At 39.0% G+C, this 24,503-nt stretch overlaps 1 protein-coding gene across 1 annotated transcript in view; it reads left to right on the top strand.

The window, feature by feature from the left end:
• The window catches only part of gpc3 (glypican 3), a 114,818-nt gene that overhangs the window by 46,839 nt on the left and 43,476 nt on the right, over positions 1-24,503 (top strand). Inside the window, exons 3-4 of the mRNA XM_057349827.1 lie at positions 12,635-13,323; positions 21,884-22,026. Coding sequence (XP_057205810.1) covers positions 12,635-13,323; positions 21,884-22,026 — 832 coding nt within the window. The remainder of the gene's footprint in view (positions 1-12,634; positions 13,324-21,883; positions 22,027-24,503) is intronic.

Raw genomic sequence — 24,503 nt, 5'->3', positions numbered from 1 at the left:
ACTGTAGAATCATAAAAAACTCGATAATGTGATGATTGTGTTGTTACTAAAGAAAACTAAAACCAATCAAAGCTATGTTATATTTTAGTGTCTTCAAGGTATATAATTTGCCTTGAATTTGCAGAATTGGCCAGCCTCTTTAGGTCTCACCCTGAGATGTATTGAAGTAGTTCTTCTATGCTGGGCTCTTATTGGCTGCCTTTTCTACATAATTCATAAAAGAAATCGTCCAATTCAAAAACTTAATACAATTTTCGTTATTTTAAGTTTTACTGGTAAACAGCTCGACTACATACTGGCTCAGCAGACCCGCATGAATGCTCGTCCAAGCTGGTCTTTTTCACAAGAATATCTATTTTCACAATGCAGGTCATCTTTAACATCTTCAGAAATTAGGTTTCCCTCTCTTCGTCAGAAGGGATGAAATGGAGATGTAGGTGTAAACTCCTCTGCAGTGTTCCTCTGTGAATAACTGAGACTCACAGGGAGAATATACCATTTGTTCAGCACGCATTTAGCTGCCAGGTGAAAATTGTGTTCAGCTTTATGAACCCATTGGCACAAACCTTTAGGAAAGTGAACCGTGTTGTTGTGCTAAAGGGATTTGGTAGAAATGACTTTTAAAAAATGACACATTCTGAAATCCGTTACACAGGCGCAGCAGACTGAATCTGTAGAAATAGACATGGTGATAAAAAGGACCCAGATACAGAACAGATTTGCTGATTGAGGCCAAGAAGGTCTAACAATGTTCTCCCGTCGACGTTAAAACGCTTTACCACCTGCAATCTCAGTCTTTAACAGTGACTTATTACTTCTCATGAGATCCTGCTATATTATTTTCTAATAGTCACAGCCCGCAGCCTTCCCAGCACTGATATCTATCCAAGGAAGATGGTGTTTCATCCCAGTCCTGCCACTGAGCTCCTGTAAAGTTAATTGAAGAAAAAAGTGGGTCTTTTCATCTACAGTAGTTCCATACCTGCAGCCGAGGCTGTGTGCTCCACATTTAGGTAGAAATCTGTCGGTGTTTAGTGATATGGATCTCACCTGTCTGGACATCATTACCCAGCGCTGCTTCTCAGAGCAGAACTAAAGAGAGGCCCGGCTGATGGTTTGACTCCCACTGTGGTGGATGAGATTTAAATCAGAGCTGATGTAAAAACGCTGATGCGCTGCTGATCCACGAACCACAGCACAGCTGTTTTCTCCTGCAGCCTGAGACAAAATGAGCATTCGGGCTTAGCTGTGCTGTGTACTAAACCCTTACAATAAGACAGTTTTAGAGTTTGCTGAAGTGATCATATTTCAGTTGACCTATCTGCAGTGTAGAGATTAATGGATGCCTCGCAAAGGAATGTGATTAGATGGTGGAAAGCAGAGGAAATTGATTGCCACGTGTTTGCGGTGTCTTTTGATATCATGCCAAGTGATAGAGGGTGTTAGCCACAAACACAGCGGTTTAGACTGTTTAGACTGTGCAGATACTCTCCTTTCAAAGAATGTTATATACCATGCCAAACATCTTTACCATGGAGATTATAAGGATTACTGTTAATTTAACTGTAAATCAGATGGAGAAAAACCGATGGTTTGAGGGATTATAAAATATCCCTTAAAGAGTTCAAGCCATCTGAGAGTTCTATCAACACATTTACTTCAACCGGTGTTTAGGTCTGTTTCTATCAGTGTTTATAAAAAACTGATGCAAAACAAAATGTAACCTTAGACATTTATATTTATTCATGATAAACATGTTTTTATCTGCTCATAATCATAGATTTTTCTTTTAGTACATTTTCAACAAAAAAGCAATAGCACTTCTTTCATGAATGGGATTTAATAGAGAGCATATATGCTGTCTATGTTTCTTATAATTGACAAAGTAAACATCTGTATAAAGTGCTTTTCAAGGTTATTATAGTTAGTCAAAACTAGTAAAACGCCAGTTAATTGAAATCAAATATTATTTGAAAAGCTTAACTTACTTAATATGAATATTGGAAATGTTGCCTCATATCAATTAACAAAAAATATGTTTAAGCTGAGGCACTAAAGTATTAACTAAAAACAATATGAATTATGATTAATTATTGATTATCAAACTGAACAAAATTAAATTAATTTATATAGCAATATAAAAATAAACAAATAAATATTAAAATGACAAAAGCAGCATCGGTAAAAAATTAACCTAAAATATACATGAAAACTAAAAATATAAAAATAAAGGCCGATTCATAATATTAAACGACAATAAAACTGAATACGAAATGATAATAACTTATATTTTTCAAACACTAAAAAAATCCTGTAAAAAAGAAAAATAAGCCAGAATTCTTGCGGCAGAATTTTTTTGTTAATGACATGTTTTTATGTGTTTCTTGTAAATTTGCAGTCTTTTTTCTGTAATTCAATAGTTTTATAACGTTTTTCAAAAATACATAAAAAATCTGTAAAAACAGTAAAACGACAGATTTTTACATTTTATGTGAACATCTATTAAAAACAGTATCATTCTTGTAAAATGACATTTTTTTACAGTGTACATTTTATATATACTGTAAATTGATCCTGCAGAAATGCAGCAGCAAAACCATGAACACCATACAAGGGTTGAGCACACGTGACACCAAAACACACAACTCTCTGTACTTTCTCCTTCACCTCTCGCCATCTATCTATCGCTCCCTCACTGGTGCTCACATCTGGAAGAAAAACTTCAAAACCACATCTCTATCCCCTCGTCGCTCTGGTTTCAAATTCAGCCCACTGCTTTTCTATCTGCTTTTAAAGCCCTACTTCAAAAAGGAAAATACTTTTTGCTTCATTATGAACTTCCTACTTTTATTAGAGTTTCCTATTAATATGTACAGTATTCTGTGGCCAATATTTGTGTACGTTTTGAAATCGGGCTCTGTGGGACTGAAAAGCGGTCAGACGGGGAGGATAATTGGATGGAGGGGGTGATGTTCAGGTGGAAGAGAGCAAAAAAAGATGGATGAAATAGATCCTTGGAGAGGTGTGAAGCTAACGGTCTATTTATTCTGAGCCACAGGCCACGCGTGGAGAGATGGGCAGAGACGTCAGAGAGGAGAATCTTGATTAAGAATGGATGTCTATGCCAGAACGCCTGTTATTACTTCCTCTTTTAGTCATTCAGCTATTCAGCTGCTCGTTTTAGAGTTTTTACTTCTTTCTCTTCGCATAAAGCATTTGTCGTCTGACAGACTTATAGTATTTGTATTTTATTCATAACTGTGAAATGAAAATGACTGTTTCTTTGAAATGTGCAACTTGTATTTATCTGAACAAAAGTGGTTTTGGGAGTGTAGAGCATTACTCTCATTTGTTATTAAAGCAAGGTCATGTTAGCAATGTATGTATTTGTGTTAACTGGGCTATTGTGGAGTTTTCATTGCAAGGTCTTGTTTCAGCGGTGACTCGGGTGGATTTGTTCGAGCATGTGTTTCATGTGTCTGGTATGCTGCCATCACTTGACTCGAGCAGTCTTTGATAGCCGCTTCAAAGCTCTTCCTCTGAGTGTCTCTCTCCTAAGGTTCTGGCATGTTTTCTGAGCTCTCTCTCCCTCTCTCTTCATCTCTTTGCTGGAATATTTCACCTTCTTTAAACCACATATCGACCATTTCCCTCACCTGCCATACGTGTGTCCTTTTCACCTGACCTGAGTCTAGTTTGGTGGTTCATCCATGGTGTCACACAAAGAGAAGTGAATCAGAGGTTACATTTTGAAAATATATTACAAAAAGGAAATTATTAAGCATATATGAGGATCATTGAGTTGTTTTCAGTACTGTAATGCATACCAAGCTAAATTCTTATTACTAATTCACTATATTTAAGAGGGGGGGATTTAAATCTTTCATCTTTCATCGGTTACTCGCTTTCATGTCATTTCAAACCTGTTGGAATTTCTTTCTTCTGCAGAACACAAAAGAAGATATTTCGAAGAATGCTGATTGTCATGGTCCCGCCTCCTTGTTCATGATTTTCTAGTCTAGTGTATAAATAAGATTTGTGACTCAGACAGTGGCCAGAGATTCACTGTTTCCAGTAATGCTCTTCCTAAAATGAGATGTTCGATCTGTCAGGATCGTGACAGATCCCTTGTGTCTACTGTGAGAAAGACATGGCATTGTTTGTATTGCACATGCCATGCACTTTCTCGTGTCTCGTCTTTGGCCCCGCCCCTCTCATTCCTCGTACAGCTTTCCTCCTGTGTCTCATTACCCACACCTGCCCATTGTTATCCTCCCTTGTTAGTTTCCCCTATATTATGCCCGCGTGTTCATTGTCCTGTGCTCGTTTGTTTTGTTTAGCAGTTTGTAAAAGTCACTGTGTTTGCTCGTGTTCCTGCTTCCTTGCCTTGTCTGTGGATTATACGTTTGTGAGTTACGTTGCCCTGCCCTTGTTACCCTTCCGTGTTTTCGTAAGACGTTGTGTCATTGTTTTTTCAGTTAGTTTAGTTGTTTATCCTGTCCTTACGTTTTACCCCCATGTGGGAAGTCTTTGTTTTGTGTAGATACTCTTAGTTTAGTTTTCCCCCATCGAGGGTGTTTTGTTTTTGTTAATAAAATCTTTGTTAACCCCTTCCCTGCTGCATTCAATTGGGTTCTTCCCCACACAACCCTGACAGCTGATAACCAAACAACATTGACCTTTATTGACTTTCATTGTATGTACACAAAACCACTGAGACATTTCTCAAAATATCTTCTTTGGAATAATATAAGGGTGAATAAACATTTTTGGGTGAACTATACCTTTAAATCTTCCAATTTGGACACAGTGGTTTATTTTATTAAAAGGTTTTGCCATTACTAACATAATTCACAGTTTAAATAATGTATGCATTTTTCAGATTAGACAAACAGAAATCAATGCCATCTATACAGAGACATACTGTAAGTGGCGCCAGATTGTTGCGCATAGACATGATTTGTGTGTGGATCCATAGGATTGGCCATGTTCTGTGCTTAAGCTTTGTGACCATATCTTTACACAGAGGTTCGAGTCTCATCCTCTATCAGGCCTCACCTTTGCCCCCTGTAAAGTCACAGAACAGGAAATCAATATGATCCATACAAAAAAAGTCACTGTGGTCAAGTTCCTGGCGCCAATAATATATCCAGCAATCCGTCATTGGAAAATTTAATATGAAGACTTTTTTGTTTATGACTGATCTAAGGATTTATCCTTGAGAAATGAAGTTGATATCGCATGCGTGCGCTCCGTGATACTGTCCGCTTTGATTCCCTCATAATCAAATCTACAGGCTTCAAAGAGGAAAGAAGGAGGGAGCAGTTCCTGTTCTATGGTCAGTCATTTGTTTCTTCCCAGAAGTCCATTTGTCAATGTATGAGTGAGCGAGGTCTCTCCGGCAATGGAGACGAGCGAGGAGTGGAGAGAGAGAGAGGCAGTGGAGAGTGAATACGTTGGTAACCCAATGCCTCATCTAATCCTCCTCAGGCTGTTCAGCCCGTGGTCGGAGCGATACTATCGAGACCTTACCAGAAATCCGTCTCCACCCTTACGGGAAATATTATCCTCCTCTTACCACTCTACCATTGCACTTTTACAGCTTCCCGCTCATTGCTTCATCACCCCCTGGCCTCTAGACCCTGGGCACCTACGTTCAATCCACTCTCCAGGTGTGGCGCTCGAGTTACACGGCCACTGCGAGTTATTACGATCCCAAAACAAATTCAGCCCTAATCAATGAAGCCATTCAGAATGCACATAATTTAGACGTGATGTATGAAGCGTGCCTTGCTTCTGGCAGATACAGACTTTATTAGCGGTGATGCTTCCAGGCTCCTCGCCGTTCTGAAGGGGGAGGGGCCAGGTGGCACTGCTTTCCCCCATCGCTCTCTCCGGCGGCTAGAGGTGACACTCCATCAGGGAAATTGATTGGGCTCGTTGCATGGCTAATTTATTGATGATCTGCGCCTTGCTGGGGATAATGAGTGTATGGGCCGCTGATGGATGTCCGAGCGGCTGTGCCGAGCGCTTTGAATTACAGCGGCGACCCTGCATATGTCAGAACACACAACTGGTTTAGAGAGAGCGCTTGCTGGATTGATGTATTGATTAAAGTCTAATCTAAATGAATACTCGTCTATAAATGTCTAGCTTTCTGACTGGCTGCTTTGATACTATTAGGACCTTCAGAAAGTAAGTGCAGTTTGGTTTTGCTTTAGAAATGTAGGAATCGGTCAATGTCTTGGTGGCTGCGTCCTCAAGACCTTATGGTTCACCCAAAAATATGAATTCTCTCATCATTTATTCATCCTCGTGTTGTTGAAAACCTGAATCTGAGTCTTTCTTCTGCAGAACACAAAAGAAGATATTTTGAGATACTGTATACAGTGAAGGTCAATGGGGACCAGTGTTGTTTGGTTACCACCGTTCTTCTAAAAATCTTCTTTTGTGTTCTGCAGACGAAAGAAAGTCATACTGGTTTGAAATGACATGAAGGTGAGTTAATGATGACAGAATTTTCATGTTTAGGTGAACTATCCATTTCAAAACATCTTGGGGGTCTTGTGCGAAATTTACATAGTTTGATAAACACTTTAGTTTGACACATGTGTTCTTAATAGTCTTGCGGTAACTAGCGTTTCACATACTCCTGCCAGCTTACAAATCATAGAGAGTGACTTAAATGTAAATGCATACATATTTATGGGTCTTCTAATTACTTTGCTCTCATAAGTTTCACCCCTTGCAATAATATCATAACTCACCCTGCCCTCTCTGATGTACACTCCCCTCACTATGACTGAACGCTTTTGGCTTGCGTTCATCTGTCTGTAAGATCGTAAATATAGCACCATCTAAGCTTCTTGGTTACACATCCATTGACATTAATGATAAATCGCCTGAGTGGATGGAAATCATATACCTGTGAAACATCCTGGTGCAAAGTAACTCTTATCTAAACTCTTAACTATGATTGAGGACATACTTAGTTTGTGGAACTGAATGGATATATCATTTTCCTCTTTAGAAGAGGTCAGACGTGATGTATTTGTAAAATTAAAATGCAGCGGGCAGTGTTAGCTTCTTACGCAGGTTTATTCTTTGTCAATGTCATATATGTTTAATAATGTAAGTCAAAAACATGGAGAGTGTCGACTAAGAATGTACAAATGGAACAATGTTATATTTTGAAACCAAGTCGATACTGTTCACCCAAAAAATTATAATAATTCTGTCATCATTTACTCACCCTCGGGTTGTTCCAAATCTGTATAAATGTATTTGTTATGATGAACACAGAGAAAGATATTTGGAAGAATGCTTGTAACCAAACAGTTCTTGGCCATCATTGACTGTTTGCTGTCCTACATTCTTCAAAATATCTTCTTTTGTGTTCAACAGAACAAATACATTTATAAAGCTATTTTTCCTACTATGGTAGTCAATGGTAGTCATTTTACTGTTGTTGGACTACATAAACGTTGGTATCTTGACACTTGTGACTGCATTTTCTGTGACGATATAAACCAACAACTCTTGGGACAAATCAAACAGTCCAAGCACTTGAACATTGTTTCAGACATAAACAACACTCTAACCCAGCAGTGAAAGTCCCCTTGAGATCTTATGACTTTAACTTTGAGAAACCCCATCTCAACGTAACAGACATTTGTTCTCTGTCCACTCCAAATCAGATCTCTCACCAGAAAGCTGGACAGCCTTAGCAAACACATCCAGGCTATATACTCCCTATATTTCTGTGTTGTGTAATACATCTGTTCTGCCCCATTAGAGGACACTTGATACTAAACTTGCCATGGACCTGTGGTCCAGATCAGATGTAGAAACAGGAGCAGACTGAATTCTACACTGACCCGTGTGACCCATCTTCTCTAAAACAGCATTGCATTAAGCGAGCGAGAGACTCTCTCCTACTGTTAAAGCCCAGTATGGCTTTGTAAGTGATACAGTGGCTTTTGGGCTTTTGTCTGCCTTACGCGAGGCTTTCAGTGAGATTAATGAAGTATAGAGGAAAGAACCACAGCTCTACGCTCTCTCGTTCGTTCTCACTTTTGTTCTCTGTGGCACGTGAGCAAACACCTCGAGACATTAGTTATGCAAAGCTGCAGGAGATATATTCAGGGCGTAGCCAGAACATTTTTTAGAGGTGGCCAGGTATGACCCAGTGATTTTATTAGGGTGACCAAAAAATCCTTACAGACAGTTCTACTGTAATTTACACCAATTCTTCATTACACATAGTTTGCTGGTCAAAAACATACACAAAGAACGTAAAGTAAACAATTTATTTGCAATGCTTTCATGTGCTAACATTATTTTAAAATAATTTGCTAGCTATCATTTGCAGTAAGTTAGCATTTTTTATAGAAAATAAACATTGCAGTACCCCAACTTAAACTTTCACGAAAATGTAATTAATGAATGAAATCCAGTTAAACAAGAATGATTTTACTGACCTGATCTTTCCATGGTACACAGACAGTACACTGTCACGAAGCGGTTAGCAGCTGTTCAGCTATAGCGCTCAGACTGTTTGCGTCAGTGCGTCAGCGTATGACATCATATTAACGCAAGAGTAATGTTCTCGCGTTACTTTCAGTGCATTTGCTAAAAGATCTGCGCAGCACTCTGTATAAACTACGACACACATTTTAAACTGCTTCGCACAACAGAGGTGGCCAGATGGGTGGCCATCCATCATTCAGGGGTAGCCGTGGCCACCCGTGGCCACCCATGGCCACCATGTAGCTACGCCCCTGGATATATTGTGCGTATATGTTACTAAATCGTGTCACTGTATGCGTTGGTTTGGTTGCATAGTGTTATTGTGTGGCAGTCATAGACTTGTTTAGTCGGATGTGGCATTGTAATTTATATTTATATTTTGTTTGGCATGTCAATGTTTGTTCATAAATATAAATGCCGTTGTCTGGTGTATGATGAGTGTATAGGCATAAGATATTTATGCGGGTGCTTTTGCAAACAGCATGAGTTTGAGTGCCGTGATGAATGTGTTTGTATATGAACTGAAGCGTGTGACATTCTGTACTTTTGTATGTGTGTCTGCTCTTTCTTTTAAGAGTGTTTTCCTCTTCTCTTCTCCCTGAGCGTTCTGTTTGCCATTCAGTGCATCTGCGAGCTTGTTAATCACAATGCCAAATGTGTGTTTGTGTGTGTGTGGTAAGTCTAAACCCCGTGTTAAATAAAGATAGTAATAACACTGAACATTTTTTACCTTGTGGGGGCATTTTTAAAGGTCCAGTGTGTAATTCTTTGGAGTATATATTGACAGAAATGCGATAATACTATGTCTTCAGCGGTGTATAAGGACATTACACAATGAAGCGTTATGATTTTATTACCTTAGAATGAGGAGGGGTGGAGAGACCCGTAGGTTTGCAATTCGCAACCCCACCACTAGATGCCACTAAATTTTATACACTGGACGTTTCAGTCACCAACAGCTTATGAATCAAGCTAGATGATGTTTTTGTGAAAATTAAAATTTGCTGAAAGTTTTCTGTTAAGGCCATTGCACATTGAGTCCGAAATTTGCGTCCGAAATGTCCGAAATAAGACCTCACGTTGTGTCAATCATATTTACACACTGCCTCCAATATTTTTGTCCGTCATAAAAAATTCGGACTGGGTTCGATTTTCTACATTTTTCGCATTTGTAGCAAGCATTTTGAGAGGCGTTTTGACAATTCAGAGACACCGTACAAATGAGTGCCAAATACGAAAAAACGCATACGAAAATTTCGCACTGTATGTGCAAAGAACTTTAGGCTTGTGTTTAAGGTTATATAATATAATATATAGTTTTGTACAGCATAAAAGTCTTTGTTGAAAGTCCACAGAAAACATGGAAACGTGTGCATGTGTGTGTATGTGTGTATGTGTGTGTGTGTGTGTGGGGGGGGTATTTTCCTATTATTGTGATTCCTCACTAGTAAAAAACAACCCATAAATCAGACAAATTGTGTTGTGTTTATAATACCGGTGTTTAGAGGTTTATGTGAGGGAGGTGCAGATTTAGGGGTTGAATAATGTATAGAAATTCCTGTAGATAAATTAATGTTATATATAGATTAGTCTGGTATGAAAACAATAAAAAGTATATGAGGTGTCTACTAATGTAATAAAGCAAACCTGTGTGTGCATGTGCGTGTGTGTGTGTGTGTGTGTGTGTGTGTGCGTGCGTGCGTGTGTGTGTGTGTGTGTGCATGTGCGTGCGTGTGTGTGTGTGTGTGTGTGTGTGTGTGCGTGTCTGTGGTCATGTTTTTATATCCCGGTGGGGACCTAAACCTGAATGCACACCAACACATGGGGACTCGTGTCACTTTTTTACAATTTATAAGCTTTTTTGCCCGTGGGGACCTCAATTTTGGTCCCCACGGGCAAAAAAGCTTATAAATTGTACAGAACAATATATTTTTTTATCTAAAAATGCAAAAAGTTTTCTATGATCTTTAGGTTTAGGGGTACGATTAGTGGTAGGGGATAAAATATACAGTTTGTACAGTATAAAAAACATTACGCCTATGGACTGTCCCCATGGAGATAGTGCGTGTGTGTGTGTGTGTGTGTGTGCGTGTGTGTGTGTGTGTGAGAGAGAATGTGAGAGAAAGAGAGATGCAGGCTCTTCTGATTCTATTCCCCTAACACAGCATAAACATTCACAACATTACAGTACTGCTAACATCAGCACAGAGCTCTATACATGGCCTTTCTAACCACCTTACTACTCAACCTGTTACGGTAAATCTCATTCATTCACTGTGTGTGTGTGTGTGTGCTGACTGGTGTCTGAGGCACATTACAGTTGTATATCTCTGTTGGTATGCTTATACAGTAATGACATACACCATGCTAGTTCTACTATTTGGGCTGTATGCAGTACAGTAGGCATTCTGTGCCGAGTAATACTCAGATAACCAACTACATTTGGCAAAATGCAAAATATACAGGCAGAGCACAGTGCGTGGGATGGAGCATCCCACAATGCAATACGCTCAACTTGACCTTCCATTACTAGTGTGACGAATGAGTTAGAGGCAATATCAACCGTGATTTTTAATGTCGTCTTCTTGACTGAATATTTGATCGGACTGCTGAAACTTAAGACGATGGTACACCGGATTGGATTAAAAATGAAAAAACATATTTGTGTTTATTTATTTATTTATTTATGTGGTTAAACCTGCACATCACTTTCTGTATTAAATACAAGATATTTGGAGAAATGCTTGTAATCAAACAGTTCTTGGCCACCATTGACTACCATAGTAGGAAAACTTGCTTTATAAATTTCTTTGTTCGGTTGAACACAAAAGAAGATATTTTGAAGAATGTAGGAAGGCAAACCGTTTTGGTGCACCTTTGACTACCATTGTAATTTTCCTACTATGGTAGTCAGTAGTGGCCACGAACTGTTTGGTTACAAGCATTCTTCTAAATATCTTTCTCTGTGTTCATCAGAACAAAGACATTTATACAGATTTGTAACAACTCGGGGGTGTGTAAGTGATGACAGAATTATTTTTGCGTGATCTGTCCCTTTAACATAATACATGCTGCAGAAACGAGTTTTATGGTAGTGTGCTATTCTAAGCACAGACTGTTAGCGTGTGCTGAATATCATGACGTATGAAAGCACCTTGAGACTTTTAACTGCTCTGTGATATACTGCTAAGTGATTTCTAGCTCATCTCAATCAGTGCGATCCATAAACTCTTCCAGCCTGTTGTGCTGATGTAATATCCCGTGCCCCTGAGAGCCGGACTCCCGTGTGGAGATAGATGGAGCTCTTCACGTATGTGGCTGCTTGGCAGAGCCCTTATATCACGACTCTGCAGTCTAAAGGCCTCATTAGAGACTCCCCACCTCTGAATCACCTACACCCTCTCTGGAAGACGGACACAAGACTCTTATCTTTTCCTTTCACTCATGCGTCTTTCACTCTATCTATAATTCTTTTTCTCTTTTCCACCCTACAGCCCACATTTTTCCTTCTCTCCATGCTCTTAAATCCCGTCTGCCTCTCGCCTCCCTGGTTGCCTGGGTGGGTTTGGTCGCAATCCCTCTTTGCCTCTGTGCTGATAAGACTTTACTGAGAGCCTTCAGATGCGGCTGATTATGTCCCCTTTCTCTCCCTGATGCTTTGTGAAAGTCTCAGCATCTCTAACAGCATCCACCGCAGATGAATGAAAGCTTTACAAAGCTATAATACTCTTGAAAATCACCCTTGTTGTTTTAAAAGGACATCATCTAGATATAACACTTTAATGCTGTAGACGTTTTTCTCACTATTTACCATCTTTCAGGCATTAGGGATGTGTGTGTGTGTGTGTGTGTGTGTGTGCGTGCGTGCGTGCGTGCGTGCGTGCGTGCGTGCGTGTGCGTGTGTGTGTGTGTCTGCAAGAAAGAGATTCTGTGGATTACTGCAAATCAAATTTTTAAAGGTTTCGTTTCCTTTGATCTCTCTGCATCTGTAAAATTGTTCAAGTGTGTCAATGAAATAGTTTCAGTGAATAGATTTGATACCTTTGATACCTCTGTCATCAAAGATGGCCTTTTGATTCACTTTTTCTTATTTTCTCTTTCTCAGAGGCCTTTGACATGGTGCTTCGCCTGGGTCGTAATTCCACTCTGATGTTAATAAAAGAAGAGTTTCCTGGTTTGGGACCTGGGGCCAGCGGAGCCGTCACGCAGCTGTTCGTGGACATGTCGCTGTACATCCTGGGCTCCGACGCCAACGTGAACGACATGGTCTCTACCTTCTTCTCTCGCCTATTTCCACTCACCTACCGGCGTCTCCTTGGCAACGGGGCAGTGACGGGCATCTCTGATGAATGCCTGCGCGGGGCCTGGCGCGGAACCTCTGCGTTCGGGTCCTTTCCCAAGTTGATGATGACACGGCTTTCTCGCTCGCTCCTGGCCACCCGGGTCTTCCTGCAAGCACTGAACTTGGGCATCGAAGTGGTCAACACCACTCAGCATCTGAGGGCGGGCAGGGATTGCGGGCGCTCTCTGCTGAAGCTGTGGTACTGCCCGCACTGTCAGGGGCTGTTGGAGGCCCGGCCGTGCCGTCCGCTTTGCGTCAGCACCATGGGGGCTTGTCTGGGTGGAGCGGTAGAGGTGCAGCCTCACTGGAAGGCGTATGTGGATGAACTGGGATCACTCGCTGCTACCATGAAGGGGGAACAGGACATTGAGGCTGTGGTGCTCAGACTACATGTGGTTATCAGACAGGCTCTTAAACAAGTTGTGGCGGCTAAAAGCAAAGTGAGCGCACAGGTGAGTGACACATAAATGTCTTTTCTTGCCCAGTTATGGCTAAAGCGTGTTCATTTATATTGTCAACAAATGTTTTACTAATATCTGGTAAAGAATGAATGTAAACAGAAAAAAACACTTGATCCAGTTTCTCATGATTTGGACCTCTTTCAAATATATACAGTATTGGATATTTGGTCAGCTATTGTATCGGCCAAAAGCGACATCTGAACGACCCCCTGGGTTTGAATGACCATCAAAGTATGAATTATATTCCATACAACATGGAGAAAACACAGAACATTTTGTTCAGGGAATATGGGTTTTATTCTAATGTACAAAAAATGAATAGAAAAAAAGCTTGCAGGAAAAAAAAGAAATATACCTTTTTGAGGATTTTTTCCCCAAGCGTCCTTAATAGGTATAGCGCTCCTAAAAATGAAAATTATTTAATAACCTCATGTCATTCCAAACCTGTTTGACTTTCTTGTAAATCACAAAAGAAAATATTTTGAAGAAAGTTAGCAACAAAACAACACTGGTTTCTATTGACTTCCATGGACACAAAACCACTAAGACACAAAACATATCAAAATATCTTCTTTTGTTCCACAGACAATTATACAGAGTTATACACAAAATTTGAGCGACACGGAGGTGAATAAACAGAATTTTGACCTCAAAGCTGAGATTCACTTTACAGTACATTCCAATCAATTACGCAATGTGAACACAACATTTTTTTTAATATATTTTCAAAAATGTTTGAATAAAGGGTGAAAACATTTGTACATTCAAATTGATAGTTCACCCAAAAATAAAAATTCTGTCATCATTTACTCGCCCTTTTGTCATTTATGACTTTCTTTCCAACAACGGCGATACCCATTCACTTCTATTGTATAGCCACAAATCCAATGCAAGTTAATGAGTACCACCGTTGTTCGGTTACCAACATTCTTCAAAATATTTTCTTTTGTCTTTAACATTTGTATCTGACTCTTCTTTTATTTTGACCATAATGAGGTGACAGATGGGATGAGTACAGTCTGAAATCCTCAACAGTGTTCTATTCAAAGTGGATTTGTTTATTTGTACCCTGATATGATGGCAAAGATTTATTTGGGCAGCACATGCAGTGCACCGCTGAACTGTCTGGCAGGGTATTCATGTAAACACAGTTGCCTGTGTCTTAAGTGAATGTAAACAGATGGGACAAAATTGTAAATGTGTCAAAATATTGTATCCTTGCATCGAGGCTTGCAGTGAAAATGCAGCCTAAAATAGTTGACGTAGCTGTAACTGCGCTAGAGGTGCCAAAAGACAATTTAGGTTGCATGAGATCTCAAAATGACTCGTTTAATTAGCTCTTAAAATGACCTATAGGAATGTTTAAAAGGTTAATCCCCTGAAAGTTATTGCAGATACAGTTTGTGCGCTGCTTAGGATCACACACATCATATCACAGCAAAGAACAATGCTGTCGCTTGAATTTAAAGGGCCCGGGGCAATATTTTAATAGACGTGCCCCTATTTATACACTTGGCAGTGTGATGATGCATTTAGTGTTCCCGGTTGAGCCCCCCAGTGATGTTATCATTAATGGACACTAAATCAAAACATTTTCATTAACTGAAAAAATGAAATCTAACATAATTGAAATAACTGTAACTAAAGGCAATTGACTCCAGAAAGATCTCAAGTCAAAAAAAGAGGACCGTTTCTTCATGTTTTTGATTTACATGTTTTTGATTTACAGCATATTATAAGGTTACAACCCAGTTTCATTCATTGAAAACGCTACTCTACAAAGTAATAACACAAGAAAATTTAACAGCATCAATAAGCATAAATCATAAATAAAATCATAAGAGCATAAATCACTCTGCAGCACTTGTAACACTCCTTAACACATTTTTACCCAAGCACTCATTAGTTTCCCATGCAAGCCTCACTCACTTTCCTCTCGTGACCCGTTCACAGAGGCCAGGAGGAGTTTAAACAGCCCAACACACTCCGGTTGCTTGCATGTGTTAGTCAGATCGAGGGGCAAGTGCTCATGAAATATTAAGCGTGACCAATGAGGCAGCTTGTTCTGCTTTTGCACAACAGGACCGTATGGAACTTTTCACTTTTGCATCCCGCCCCCCCACCAGTGTGCGACACAAACACACCACACCACACACACCGCATTATTCATCAAAGCTCTCCTATTCACTATCTATCTCCACTTACTCACTCCACCTTAGATCCGACATTACAGCGTGGGGGTGTGTGTGCGTGTGTCTGTTTACAGTGTTGGTTAGGTTTGGTTAACTCAGTAGTTGTTGAGATCAGAGCAGCCTTTGATAAGAGGAATATGAACATGTTATTTATTCCTGAAGGGGTAATCGAGCTGCTCGACTGGGCTTCAGTGAAGTTTGGAGAGCAGAGTTCTAGAGGAATTATTCCCTCTTATAATTCTGTCCAATGTAAACTCGCATGAAAGCGTTACGTAAAGCATTACAGTGTGATGCACTGATCGCATGCAGAAATAACCTCCTGATTCACTATATATAGCCACGGGCTGTTAATGCGTGCTGTTAGCATTTCACACATGGGTGCCGTGCACCTATTTTTTTCTTTTGAGAAGATGAGGTCACTTTGGACAAAAGCATCTGCTTATTATATACATGTTATGTTAATCCAGTGGCACGGTTCAGTAAGATTCAATGGGATAGTTCATCCCAATGAAAATCCTGTCATCACGTACTCACCGTCTTGGATAATTTAATGTCCGAATCTTTACTGCAGAATTCAGTAACAGTAAATAAATGCATGACTTACTGCTTTAATTTTTATACATTTTGACTATATGCATCAGGGTGTTTTCTGGTGCAATAAGTTGTATTGTATACTAATGATCTGCATTAGTTTAATGTTGTTTCCCTAACTGTGCCATACAAGTAGGCTGCTGTTAAATATTGCAAAAATAAATAATTCCATTATTAATCAATAATTAAAAAGTGACTGTCATATTAGCTAGCAATATACATAAAAACACTCTGTTGTAACTTGCATTGTTTTTCGTTTTAAAAAATAAAAATTCAGAAAGAAAGTCATACAGGTTTGAAATGACAAGAGGGAGGATGACAGAATAACATTTTTTGGGTGAATATCACTTTGGGCTGGTTTCCCAGACAGGGATTACAACTAGTCCTAGACTAAAATAAAACTTTGAGCAGTCCAAACTGATAACAACTTGCACATATCTTAAAATACATCAGTGCCATTGTGTTGTCTCAAAATGCACACAAGTAATGTATTTAGTGTATTTGGTTTGTTAAAATCACTTAAATGTAATAATAAACTAAGGTGTAGTCCTGGTTTAAACTAATCCCTGTCCGGGAAACCGCCACTAAGTATCTTCCTCAACATTAATGCACTAAAGTATCACATATATAATAATGCATCTCTCACCATTGACACTGTATCAGTATTACTGCATAATGCCTAATAACAAGTGTTTGTGACAGAGATTGCAGTGTAGTTACAGCATAATATTTCCACACATGCACATTCGTTATCTTTGAATGGTAGATTCAAAAGATACTAGATATAGGTTTGGTTCAACTACTGTAGAGCTCAGCTTTTGTTGAAAATCATTGAAAACCTCATGACAACCATGGCATTCTTTCCAGTGTGCTATTATCTGTGTTATTGTCATGCTGGAGAAAATGGATGTCATCCGTGTTGTGCTCTCATTCTCTCTCTTTCTCGTTCACTTCTAGCTGATCAACAGCTGTCGATAATACAAAGGACATGTCAAAGGGTGAATGGCCCGTTAGACTGAAGAGTGTGTTTGTGTGTGTGTTTTCCAGTCGGTTGGCTGTGAAGTGTAGTCTGCAGGGCTGATCTCAGCTGACTGACGGGGATGTATTAAATGTAGGCATAACCTGTGCTATAGAGAGACGTATGGAGGAATGAATTCAAGTAAGACTGACATTTAATATACAGGCGGTATGTTAAAACGTCACTTCTTGGTAAATTGTTGTGGGATATGGACTCTAGGGATTTAAACGACTGAATAATCTTGACTGACATTTCTAGCAATTGCCGTTTTAACTGAATGTAAATGAAGTTCCACATGTTTAGGAGGAGCTTGTTCATTTAATCCTGCCAATCATCTTGCTTAAATATCAATTGTTTCTGTCGTTTTTTCATTTGTAAAATGGAAGTATTTTATCTTTCTTTATAAATGAAAATAAAAGTTAGTATTTAGCATGTGACTTTATATTATGTCTTCTTTATGTTGTATGAATTAGCTCTGGCGTGAACCACTGACAGTGTTTACACGACTAAATCCCCTTTTTAATTGTTTAGAAATATCTTTATATAAATAACCATTTTTATTCAGCGTACAAAAGGTAGTGAACAAAATTTTCATCTTTTTTAATAAAAGCAAATGATCCGCAGTAGCAACTAGTTTCAAATTGTATAGGTAAAAAAAGTTCATACCAATGTTAGCAAATGTCCATTTTTGCATTGGTGTTTGTCCTAATGGCTTTTAACTTTTCATTCTCTTGTTGCAACATTTAGAAGTTTCCAGAATGATTTTTTCCTGTCTGAATGTCTTTCTGATGTAAAACCACGAGTATGAGGAGCCCCATGGCCTTGTTCTCTGTAGCAATGACATCTCACTCATCAAAACTCATTGAATGTGCCCTTTCTTTCTTTCTTTCATTTTCTCCTTTTTAAACTTCCCCCACCCCCTTTTTTGCTCTGGAAAAGAATGCATGATTTATGAAGCACTATTTTTACCAGTTACTGAGCGAGAAATGGCGACAGAAGAGAGAGAGGGTGTGTGAGAGGAAGAGAGAGAGAAAAGAAGAAAAAGAAAGTTCGAGATTGAGCGCCGTACTTTAAGGTGTGATGGAGCGAACGAAAATATACTTTTCAGAAGTGATGTGTGCGCCTCAGGGAGAGAAGCTCCTCCTCCTCTGACCTCTCTTCTGTAAATGAGGTGAATTCAGACTTTAGCTGTAGTTACATCTCACCTGCCGGTGAAGACGAGAACGGAACAAACCTGTGCTCTTTCACACCAAACAACACACTCACGCATAACAAACCAGAACTAACAGAGATGAGACCTTGAAGAACATCTCTCTTCAAAATATTTCCTTTGGTGTTCTGCAAAAAGAAAGAAAATCATCCAGGTTTGAAATGACAAGAGGGTGAAATGGTTATAGAATTTTCATCTTTGGGTGAGCTATCCCTTAAATGTGAATTTCTTTATTCTTGTACTGTGGTGAATCACTGTATCAGCCTTGAATGACTTACTGCTTTAGTAAACCAATAGGAAACTGCAGCATTGTCCTCTGTTTGTCATTTAACCCTTCCATATTCCAACCCTTCAGCTGTGCTGATAAGCTATTGTTTCAGTTGAGCGAGTATGTCAGTATTAAAGGTGCAGTTTGTAACAATTTTGCAGTAAAATGTCCAAAAACCACTAGGCTAGTGTTATATATTTTGCTCAGCTGAGTACTTACAATATCTCAAATGTTTCCAACTACTTGTAAAACGTGAGAAAATCGCCATTCTAAACAGTGACATGGGGCTGTGCAGTCGCCTGTCAATGGCGTCATATCCGCGTTACCTTTTGTTACCGCCTTTACTGACGTAGAAACCGCATGAAAACAGTGTCGTGGACAAATGCGGAAGCAGCGTCTAGCAAGCCACTAGCTTTTTTATTCGCAACATTTATAAAACTTTACCTCATCCGCTAACATGATTTCTCGTTCCCGTCTGATTGATGGCCATGAGCCGTGGAGTTGAAGACAACAGATCCCATCATTCCACGCTCCTTCACAGCCTCGTCAAGCTACGGCATTGTTGTTGTTTTGATTGTGCGCCCTCTAGCGTCGTTTTTTACAAACTGCACCTTTAATCTCAAGACATTGATGTTGTGAATTGTACGTGAGAGTGTGTTTATGCACGAGTGTGTGCGTGTGTGTGTCTGCCCATGTGTTCCTGACGCTCCTCTGAGGGTTGTGTGAGGTACAGATAAAAGGCACTGGATATTTAAAGACCGCGAGACGTCGCTTATCTGAGTGTTACTGCTAGCCAGCACATCCACTGCCGCCTGCCTGATATTAATATCCCTCTAATGAGAGAAACAATTGCACGCTCTCGAATACACAAACCGTGCTCCTGTGCCATGGCTCCCGGAGGCCTCTGGATAGACACACGCACCCAATCACATTAATCAAAGCCGCAGGGACACGGACCAACAACACAGAGTAAATTACAGCGGGAAAGAGGCATGCTTCAGACCGGCCACTAATGATTTCCCATGAGCACACACCAGCGGGAGCATTAGGGAAAGAATGTGTGTGGGAGACTGGGATTAGATCGGATAGCGTAAATGCAGGCTTGCCATTGATAGTAAGTTTAGCATCCATTGGGCTGAGCATGTCAACATGAACAGAGAGGAGCGACTGATGAGTCTGGAAGTGAGACTGAGAAGGATGGTGAGTGAGAAATTCAGATAGGCAGACAGACAGATTGATTCATAATTTGATTCATATATTGCTTGCTTGATTGATTAGAAATGATGCCTCAGCAATAAACCAATAAAGTTGAGCCACTAAAATAATCAATAAAAACTAAACTACAAACAAATTGAAGTTACATAGCGAAATTAAAAATAAGGAAATAAATCATTAAATGACAAAAGCACATAACAAATTGCTGCAATTAACATTAAAACTGAAAATCAAATCTAAAATACAAAATATTTAAAAACTACAATATAACCTAAAACAAAACGAATAACTCTGGATGGACGGTTGGACGGACAGATGACAGACAGTTAGATAGACAGAAATAATCAACTGAAAATAAATTAAAATAAAAAAGTTACGTATATAGCAAATAAAAAAATAAACAAGTCAATATTAATCACATAACAAAATTGTTAAAAAATAAGCTAAAATTAAACATTAAAACAACAAATATGAGAATAAACTAAAACTAAATTAAAGTTATATAGCAAAAAACAAAGAAAAAAGTAATACAATTGCTAAAGCACATATTAAAATTGCTACAATTTACATTAAAACTCAAATCAAATCTGATAAAAAATTATTATAAAACAACAATAAGTAAAACTATAATAACTAGACAAGCACACAGACAGACAGACAGATAGATAAAATGAAAATAAATAAAAACTAATTGAAATAAAATAAAGTTATATAGCAATAAAAATTAACAAACCTGCTAAAATTAAACTAAAATTAACATTAAAATAAAAAATGTGATAGTAAAATTGAATTAAAAATATGAATAAAACTACAATAAAACTTAAATCAAAACTATAATAACTCTGGATAGACAAGCAGACAGACAGACAGATGGATAAAATGAAAATACAATAAAACTAAATGAATACCAATTGAAATAAAGTAAAGTTATATAGCAATAAAAATAACAAACCTGATAAAAATAAACGAAAATTACCTTTAAAATTCATATGAAAGTAAAATCTCATCTCATATCGACGGATGGTTGGACGGACAGACAGACAGACAGACAGACAGACAGGGCTGTGTGGCAGTGCTGGGATGTGTTGCATCATGTGTCAGGGCTCTCTGATCTGATCTGATCTTTCCTCTTGCAGCTTTTGTCTTTGTGTAGTTCTCTTTCTCTCTTTCACTTTCTCTTAATCTCTTTTCCACATACACACCAACAGGATCCATTTCTCCTCCCCAGGGCTGTTTGCTAGAAAGAGCTTCTATTGATCTACACTGATAATCATGTCGTTTAGCTCAACAGCAGTTTGCTGGCATGACTGTTTGTTGGTGTGTGCGTACATTTTGCCCACGACTGTGGGCTAAATCTGATCATCAACCCCACTGGTTTCTTTATTTGCATTCGCGAAGCTCAGCAAGCCACAGTGCTCGATCCCGCGTCCGTCCCCGACCGCACGAGGATGTCCTCACTCGATTGATCTTCTGTCTCAGATTCCATCAGAATTCCAGAGTCTGTTCATCCAGACCCACATATTCATTCATGAACAACCAGGCACAATACGCCAGGAGCATTACACTGCAAAATTATGCCCCGGATCAGCCCTCGTGGGAAATTAAAGCAACTGCAAATCATTAAACCACAAGCTAAACATTATCGGGCATTTGCATTTTTATTGCACCTGAAAGAATGGCAAGACTCCATTATCTTCCCCACCCAGCGTGGGAGTGGGCCTTTATTATTATGTCGTCCCGTATAAAAACAATAGCATTTAGCTGCACGAGAAGGGGAACGAGAGGCTGGTTTATTCTCGCTACTTCTGTGAAGGGTTGTGATTATTGAAAGACCGCGGCCAGAGTGTCTGACAAACCCAACAATGCCTCGTTTTGTTATGTAAATCCTATTGTCATCCAACCCGAGCAAACAAACAAGAGCCAAAAACAGCACCTTCAGCCAGACAATTAGCTGAATGGGGAGGAAGTTTTGGAGTTTGTCTCATTAATTTCTTTCACAGTTGGATGTCTGCCAGAACGGTGTCATATTTAGCCTTCAAATCTTCTTCTTTCCTCAGGTGAACGGTATGTGTGCGCACACGCCATCCCGCGTGTCTCGCGCTGTGGCGATGTTGAAAGAACACACATCTGCCTCGTTGGTGCCCCAAAACCGCCCATCTGTGAACTTTGACCCGGATGAGACCCTCTTTGGACGGCGCAGGTAAGAATTGAGAAATGATGTTTGTAATGAAAGAAGGGACGTAAAAACACAGGGTTTGTGATCAGTTATTGATGTAAAAACAATATTTCATTAACTTTACGTAGTGCAGCATATATTACATTTTTTTAATATAAATTAATTACATTTATTCATTTGTAGCCTGTATGATTTTCTACTGCAGAACACAAAAGAAGATATTTTGAGGAATGTTGGTAACCAAACATCATGGGTCCCTATTGACTTCTATTGTATGAATACAAAACGTCTAAGACATTTCTCAAAATATCTTCTTTTGTGGTCTGCAGAAGGGTCATATCGTCCTTCTGAAACATTGTATGTCCAAATTCTTTATGATTATACACTGTGTTGTATAATATAAGTTGACAAAGCACTTTTTTATACTTTTTATCGGTTAGATATTTGTAAACCCAGTGACAAACATAGAGAGTGACTAATAATAATGATTTATGGCAAAAAATAAAAATCTCAAAACATGGAGATTTTAGAAGGACAGCAGCAATATACAGATTTTGAATGATGTGAGAGTGAATAAATGACATCATTTTTATTTTGGGGTGAACTATACCTTTAAATGTCATTTAAATGTCAATTTTAATAGGCCTATATTTATTTATATGATAAAAGTTCAGCCCACTATTTATGATGAACAATTGATTAGAAAATGTGTATATAAATGACTGCACAGTAAAGGACAAAACATCTGAATTTATCATTCACAATGAATAAAATGTTATAGCATTTCCACATATAAGTCATTGCACTATAAATGTATAGGCTAAAGAAATCTGAATCTCAAACCGCAAATATGTTCAGTGATGCACAACCAGGTCCCATAAATCACTCAGAGTGCACTATATGAGCTGTAAGGGTAATGCTATTTTGTTTAAATATGACAATGTATTAAGTTAATGCACTAATGTGTTTTCAGTTCTTCAAGTTTCCATTTTGCCCCAAATGACTTTCAGACTTGATAAATCACTGCTGGATGCTATTTAATCCATTTGCTTTAACATTGCCATATATTTTTGCTGTTTGGAGACATGCCTCAACATACTCATTAAGAGAAACTATCAAAAAAAAGAGCTATTTGTGCATGAAAAATGAAATCCTCAATAGACTATGTTTGTCATCGGGCCAGGAGTTTTTTGTGCTACTTTTTGTGCACTTGTTTTCACAGTATATGCAAACCATAGCAAATCAAGGCCTAATTTCTTTAATAGACAATGATCACTTTATATTTAAAAATAGCTGTAACAACATTATTTAAAGCATCTCATTCTGTGTTTCACAAAAGTTATAAGGGTTTGGAATAACATGATCTTGCTTTATTATTGGTCAGTTTTCCTTTAAGAGTGAGAGTAAAAATAACTCCTAAGGTGTACTTTTACAATGCCCCTTAAAACATTTTAATTATTCATCTTTTGCTTTACTTTTATCACTATTATATTCAATTTGTACACTCATGACATGGGAACCTGAATATGTTCCTTCTTCATTTCAATCTCTTGAGAGTCCTCAAGAGCTCTAAACGCTCAGCTAAAAGAAGGCTGCAAAGCACTACTGCTATAGAATTGATGGCACGTCAATCCGATGGAAATCGAATGAGTGAATAATAGATGTGTGGAATGAGAATTGCGGCCACCCACAATGCATTGCTCCTGCATCTCTTCATACAGCTTATATCATCTGCTGCTGTTTGTGAGGAGATGCTATAATAGACTCTCCACTTCACCACCTCTCAAACACTCTCTTTTCATGTGTCTCTATCAAACACTTTTCATTCATCTGTACAGGCCTGCACTGACCTGTTAAGGGGGTTTCAACTCTAACAGCTCTGAGTATTTGAGAGATGATGTGCGCAGGGGCATCATGCACTGGTTTATTTATTAAAGAAATGTTTTTGGAAGGGTCACCTGTTGCATCTAGCTTACTTTATTTTCCTAGACAGGGTAAGACACGAAGGTGCAGTTCAATTTTGCTTGCAGTTGCATTCGAAATCTACTTGGCTTATAAATCCGAGGGGGCATGTGCCCGTTTGAGTGGGCACAACCCTTCTGACAGAGGGTCGTTAGGTGGGTGACTCATACTGGGTGGGGATGTTTACGTGGGTTGTGAAATGGAATGTGCGTTTGTGTGTGTGTTCAGACCGATGGTGACAGAGAGAGTCTCATTAACACAGGCTTTATGTCCTGCAGCGAGAGTGACATTGAGCTGCCTTCTGCCCACTCCGTCCTGTGCAGATCCACTCTCGCTCGCTCACATGGACAGATGAGCGGGCCGAGCCAACACAGCAGGCTGTTTCTTCTTAATGTCAATTAACAGTCAAAATGCCTCAAATCAACCTATTGCCTGGAAATCACATTAGATCACTAGTAGATCGCATTTCACACTGCTGTTGACCCTCCGTCATTTTTCCTCAAACTACATTTTCATTTCAATCCACGCCTATTTTTTTC

This window comes from Triplophysa rosa, linkage group LG13 (assembly GCF_024868665.1).
Source record: "Triplophysa rosa linkage group LG13, Trosa_1v2, whole genome shotgun sequence".
In the NCBI taxonomy this organism is placed as follows: domain Eukaryota; kingdom Metazoa; phylum Chordata; class Actinopteri; order Cypriniformes; family Nemacheilidae; genus Triplophysa; species Triplophysa rosa.
Note: the sequence above shows the minus strand (reverse complement) of the source record. Positions and strands in the feature narration are given on the sequence as shown.